The sequence below is a fragment of the Buceros rhinoceros genome, unplaced genomic scaffold, assembly GCF_000710305.1.
Source record: "Buceros rhinoceros silvestris isolate BGI_N320 unplaced genomic scaffold, ASM71030v1 scaffold24973, whole genome shotgun sequence".
NCBI classification, from domain to species: domain Eukaryota; kingdom Metazoa; phylum Chordata; class Aves; order Bucerotiformes; family Bucerotidae; genus Buceros; species Buceros rhinoceros.
Window position 1 is genome coordinate 569 of NW_010402204.1, and position 6346 is coordinate 6914.

At 37.2% G+C, this 6346-nt stretch overlaps 1 protein-coding gene across 1 annotated transcript in view; it reads left to right on the top strand.

The window, feature by feature from the left end:
- Positions 1-11: 11 nt before the first annotated feature.
- LOC104490303 (apoptotic protease-activating factor 1-like) overlaps positions 12-6346 on the top strand; it is a gene marked incomplete at its 3' end in the record, with an annotated part of 9240 nt that continues 2905 nt past the window's right edge. Inside the window, exons 1-4 of the mRNA XM_010132570.1 lie at positions 12-149; positions 430-619; positions 1854-2051; positions 3077-3260. Of these exons, the coding sequence (XP_010130872.1) occupies positions 12-149; positions 430-619; positions 1854-2051; positions 3077-3260 (710 nt within the window). The remainder of the gene's footprint in view (positions 150-429; positions 620-1853; positions 2052-3076; positions 3261-6346) is intronic.

Genomic DNA, 6346 nt, shown 5'->3' on the forward strand with positions numbered 1-6346 from the left:
ACTGAAGAAAAATGGATGTGAAGAGTAGAAATTATTTACTTATGAATCGCCAAGCACTGGAAAGAGACATCAAGACCTCATATATTATGGATCGTATGATTTCTGATGAAGTATTAACGTTACAGGAGGAGGAGAGAGTGAAACAACAGGTAGAATCAACTTTGTTATTTATTTTCCTAGTCTATTCACATGTTTTTTGGTTGTTTTTTTTTTTAAAGTAATTTGTCTTTCTCATTCCTGGGTGCAGCAAATTCTTAAGCTATTCCTAGCATGTAGTTTTTATTGCACTTCATAAGTTTGACTTAAGGGCTCGGTCAAGTTGAAAGCTATTTCTGTAACTATAACAGCCTGTAATTGATAGAGTGATAGATTAAATGATTTCTAAGTTCTCTTGGTTTTCTGTAACATTTCTTTTAATGTTTTTTCTAGAATACACAGAGGGAGCGAGCAGCTATGCTAATAAACATTATTCTTACAAAAGATAATAATTCATATAGATCCTTTTATAATGCACTACTTCATGAAGGGTACAGAGATCTTGCTGCGCTTCTTCAGGATGGCATCCCAGCCATCTCCTCTGGTAACAGAAAGAGTTCAATGGATGGAATGACTTCATACGGTCAGTGTAATTACAGCAATCCCTGTTCTGGCAAGTAAAGACAAGTGACTATCTGTAATACCTGTTCCAATGAAAAAGGAGTGATTGGGGCATTCACTTGTTTTAGTAGTGTAGGAGTCAGTATTTCTGTATTTTGTGTATTTAATTTGGCAGGGGAGTTATAACAGTTATGACTTCTGTAGGTCATCTTGAAAATGTTCATATTAAATAATGTTTATTTTAAAAGATGGGAAACCTGAAGCTCTCACGTTTTTCTCTAAATCATAATATTTTTATTGTATGTGAAGGAAAGACTTATTTGTACGTGTTAAAGAAGTTGAATCTAACATAAAAAGTTGTAGGCTCCAAAGTTCTGACATTTATCTTGAAGAGTAATCTGTAATCTCTGTCTACATTCCAATAGCTGACCTAGTTATTGGTTCGCTTAACTCTCTCCACCAGATCTTTTACCTAAGTTCCTAACTTCTACCAGTGTTGTCATCAGTATCGTCTTTGATTGACATGAAATAATGTGGTAGTTTCTAATGGAGAGAACCTTCTCCCTGCGTATGACTAACTGCCAGATTTACTGGCACTCTGACATTCTACATGTTAAGAAGTGTCATAGGCATGTGGAATTTTGCTTACCTGAGTAAGATTTCCCAAAGCTTGTCGGTATAATATGGTGGAGCATATGGCCGCTCTGGCCAGCAGTGGACAGATAAAGTGCACATTTCCTTTCCTGCTATGCTTTACCCGCCCTATTGCAAATTGTGCTATCTTAGCTTAAATCAAAGGAAGTCTTGCGTGGACCATAGCGCCCTGCTGTCAACTACAAAGTAAAAGCTTTTTTTTTTTTCTGCTGCATCCATGGAGCAGTATCTTCTGGCTGAGAAAGTGACTTGATAGTTGGGTATAGTAATACTGAGGTCCTGGTGTTTGCCACAGTTTCTACTGGAGCTATTAATTATTTTTTCATTTTTAGGGATTGATGTAACTAGCTTGCCTCGTATGTAGTTATTAATTAGAACACTATTGTACGTGGGAGGCTAGTAACCTGTTACATCATTTGTTTCTAAAAAGCAGTATTTTTTCAGTATTTAGTGTTGTGAGACCAGTAGAGCTTTTGTATGGGATGTGAGGTAGTGGGGTGAGCCCTCTGGTTCTTCGGAATGGGACTTGTTTGGTTTGGTTTGAAGAGGCATCGCATTTAGAAATTATGTTTTGTTTTTGTGTTTCTTGTTTTTAACCTCAGTTAAGACAGTTCTCTGTGAAGGAGGTGTACCACAGAGACCAGTTGTGTTCGTCACTCGGCCAAAACTGGTAGATGCTATTAAAGAGAAACTGTACTGCTTGGGAAGTGATCCAGGCTGGGTCACAGTTTATGGAATGGCAGGTTGTGGGAAGACTGTTTTAACAGCAGAAGCTTTAAGGGATCATCAACTCTTGAAAGGTACATTTATAAAAACTTCTCTATTTTCATAAAAATTACTATGGGTATTTGTGTATTGGACTTACATGTCAAAGTATCTTATGTCACCTTGAAAGTAATTTAGGATTTAGGTTTCTAAATTCCTTAAGTGCTTCCAAAGTATTTGTTTGCAACTAACAGCTGTCATAACCACTCTAGTGCTCTAAGACCGCTATTTTATTAATTTATGGGAAAAGATTCTGAATAGCTTTTCACCTTGGAATCTGCTCTGGTTTTTGAGAGTAGATACATTCTTAATTAACTTGAAATTGTTATTTCTGATAGTGCAAAATAATCAGATCTAGTTTATATTCCTTTTGGGCATTGCTTGTCAAGTCATCAGACTCTTCTTGCTATGTGTGTTTAAAAAATCTTACTCTAACTTTTGCATATCTTCCAATATTGACAGGCGTTTGTGGGGTAATTACGCTAGTATCCATTTGGCTTAAAGCAGATGGTAAATGAAACTATTCAATGATTTTTCTTTTTTTTTCCCTATATAGGGCACTTGGAGGAGAAAGTGGGACTCAGGCATTAGAAAACATGCTGTAGGGGTGGAGACTACAGCATCCTCTGCTGCGGCTGATTATTCTAGATGCCTTCTTGTTCACTGTTTTGGGTTAATTTTCACATCCCAAACTGAACTCCTGCAGTAATACAGGGTTGAAATAAGTAAATGCTAACTCAGGCTAGCCGCAAAATGGATGCAGAAAGGGTTGTCCAGGGTCAGGCAGGAAGACCTGTAGAGAGGAGGGATACAGCATCAGTGGCAGTGTGAATTCCCCTTGCAAACTTGCCCTACAGAGCCTGTTCCTTTAAAAATAGAAAATAGTGGTCCTATAGAACCACCCTTCTGTGTTAATGGTAGAGTTGCAAGGTTGGATTGCAATAGACTTTACAATTTTATATTTGAAGTGAAATTGAGTTATTGGTTTCTGTCGTAAGCTGCTATTCAATATTTCTGATTTTTTAATGTATATAATGATTAATATTGCTTTTCTTGTTAGATTACTTTCCAGGAGGAGTTCACTGGATCTCTGTTGGAAAACAGGACAAAGCAGGGCTCCTGATAAAACTTCAGAATCTCTGTAGCAGATTAGAACATGACTGTACTCTTTCACAAAGGCCACCACTTAACATTGAGGAGGCTAAAGATCGTCTTCGTTTGCTGATGCTGCGCAAATATCACAGGTGATGTCAGTAAAGCAAAACACTGTTCTTTCAACTGATAGAACCTTGCAGAGTAATTATTTGGTCTAATAGTCTAAAGGTGTCTGTGGTGTGGTTACCTGTCTCTGTGGTGTATGTCTTTTTTTTAAATCAACTTCCTAACTCTTCCACTTCTTCTGTTTTACTGTAGATAATTAGCACATGTTATTCAAGGTGAGTCTAACAATACTTCTAGAATTTTAGCTCTTGTGTAGAGGTTCCTGTTAAAATTTTCTAATTATTGACTTACATATCATCAAAGAATTAAGTCTAGATAAATGTACAAAAGCTGAAAAGTAAATAGATGCTAGAGGTAGATGTCTAACATACATAGTATAACTCTGTCCCTGTTTAGGTTTATTTTTTAATGGAGTAACTTAAGGGACACATTATAGGCTTGTTCTGGATGTGAAGGTATTTAGTAGGCTGATAAGGCTTCTGCTAACAGTAGGCTGATAAGGCTTCTGCTGTGCAGGAGACACATTTGCTTGAAAAATTATGAGTCATTGAATAACGAAAGTTGAAAACAAAGAAAGTTGGAAATAAGAATTGCTGTAATTTTCAGTGTTCTCATTATCTACATAAAATGCTTCACTGATGTGTGAGCTTCATACAGCCACAAGAGGTTGTGTGTCTCTGCGGAAAGCTTTTCCTTTCTGGAACAGCTGATGTCTTTTTAAAGTGTTTGATCTCAAGTTATCAAAGCGAAGGCAGGTTTTCATGATATGATCGATTATTGCCAAGTTGCTTTCAGACTTCAGGAAAAGTGATTTAATTTAATCAAGCAGCTTCTCAGTCACTGCTCAGCTTTTTTCATCTTTGAGCAATAGTTTTTGTTGCTTGTTGAGAATTTCATTGCTCCCTGGGAAAATCTGTACTAAACTAAAAAAGCCTGCACCTGAGTGTGATATCTCAGGAACAGTATTCCAACCTTGTCATCTTTATACATGACGTAGAGTAGAAGAATATTGACATTTTTGTACAGGAAAAAAAATCTTTCTTGTGAAGAATAGATTCGAACAACACTGCCAAGTCCTTCACAGGATAACTTCCATTGTTTGTGGAAATCTTACGTGAGAAGTGCAAACTTTCAGCTGAAGGTGCAGGTTTCCCTGAAGCGTATTAAGTGGTTGTCTCCATTGACACAATTCTTTTTACTTTTTCTTCATTAACAAACAAAACAAAACTCTTCAATACAGAAGAATTTGGGTGTTTTAATTAATGCACAACACCACAGTCCCTTTTGAGTAGAAGGGAGAACTGTATGTTACTTTCTTGTAGGATGTATTCCTATGGCGTCATGAAGTGTTCCAGAAGTTGGCAGCAACTGTATAGCCAAGTAACATGACAGCCTAACATGGTTGATATACTATGCTGTGCTATATTTGCAGTGCACAAAGTGGCTCATTTAAGAGGTACTCACTGTGTTTTGTCAAAAGAGCATGTGTATGCTGAGGAAACTAAAGGGGAAAGAGAAAATGTCGGCTTGGGAAACTATGAGGCACTTGGTTTTATTTGAGGGTGTTTCAATGCCATCCGTGGCAGTATCTTCCTTATAGACTGCCAGATACCTTACGTAGGATGCCGTTGACCCGGCAACGTTTGTTAATCTGTTTGAAAATAAAGTAACAGATGTTAAGAAAGGAGTATTGCAGAGAATTCTTGTCCTCTGTCCTAATCACTTGAACGTATCACTAGAATTGACTCTAAAGGTAGGAACTTTGTACCTTTTAAAATTCTGTAAGTTTATGAAAATGGACAGTTGGATGAAGTGGTCTAAGTAGTTGCCTTCAGTGGCAAAAAGGGGTATACAGAATGAATTGAAGGGAAACATATATTATTGTCTTGGTAACTGGCCAGCTTGGACACACGAGCTGGTAACAGTCTACAGTATGTGCTGCATCCTTCCCAGTCAGGAATATGTGGGAATGTTGTAAGAGCAAAGGGAAGGTCTTGCTAATGATGGGTTTTCTTGGATATCATAGTGGGCGTGGAAGGAGGTAGAGGGGAGTGTACTGGGGAGTGAGGTTCACAGGGTGCAAGTGTATTAGAAACCAAGCTTCAATAGCTTGGTCGTGGAGGTGCTTGTTCTGCACTGGAATTCTCTTTGATGACAAAATGCCGCTTCAGCCATTTCTGGATTCAACTAGCCATTGCAGTATATCTCTTGGGAATAAGGTATTAGTCAAAGGATTCAGGTTGGGAATCCAGTACATTTCTTGGGATTAAAGTATTAGTCAAATGAAAACTTTCTGAGCAAAATAGCAGGGGGGCTTTTTGGATTTGTTTTTTGGATTATGGTTGAATAAATGGAAGCTATGATATTCTTTGAAATAAGAAATTTCAGAATTAAATCTCCTGTGATTGTTATCACAGTGTTTTGGTTTTGGGGTGTTGGGGTTTTTATTTATTTATTTATTTTTTTCAATAACCTTAATAGGGATTTAAGTTTTGTTGGTGTGATTGGGGAAGAAAGTCACTGGTACCAAAAGACTGGGAGGACTTTGAAGTTCTCTGATTCCTTAAAAACATTAAGTCAGGCTGTAATTCATGCTGCCCAGCATAGTTTCAAGTGTGAAAGCACCAGAAAAATCAGTCTTTTATGGCTATGGTAGTATTCTTGTAAACCCTCTGATTTATCAAAAGAGTGTTAATAGACAAATTTTATAAAAATGAGATATGGGTATCCGAGACTTACATGGAACTTAAAAAATGTGGTACAATGTGCATGCATTTGTTTATGAAGGACAAAATCCGTATTTGTAAGAACGATGGCGTCATTTAGCTGAAGAAAAATGTGGATATATTGGCATGCTTCAGTGAGAACTGGACAATTTAACCCCTGACTAGTGTAGCTAAAATTCCAACCCTTTAAAAAAAAGCAAAAAGTCAGTAAATGTAAACATTTTGTATGATTTGGTTTCAATAACTTTCTTTCCTCCACAAAACACATAGAATGCAAATAACTGATATTTCCTTTCATAAATCTACTCACCAGCCAGCCTCTTGCTCCCTTGGAACCAACCCAAAACAATTTTCGGTAACTTCTTTGTCAGATATAGACAGGT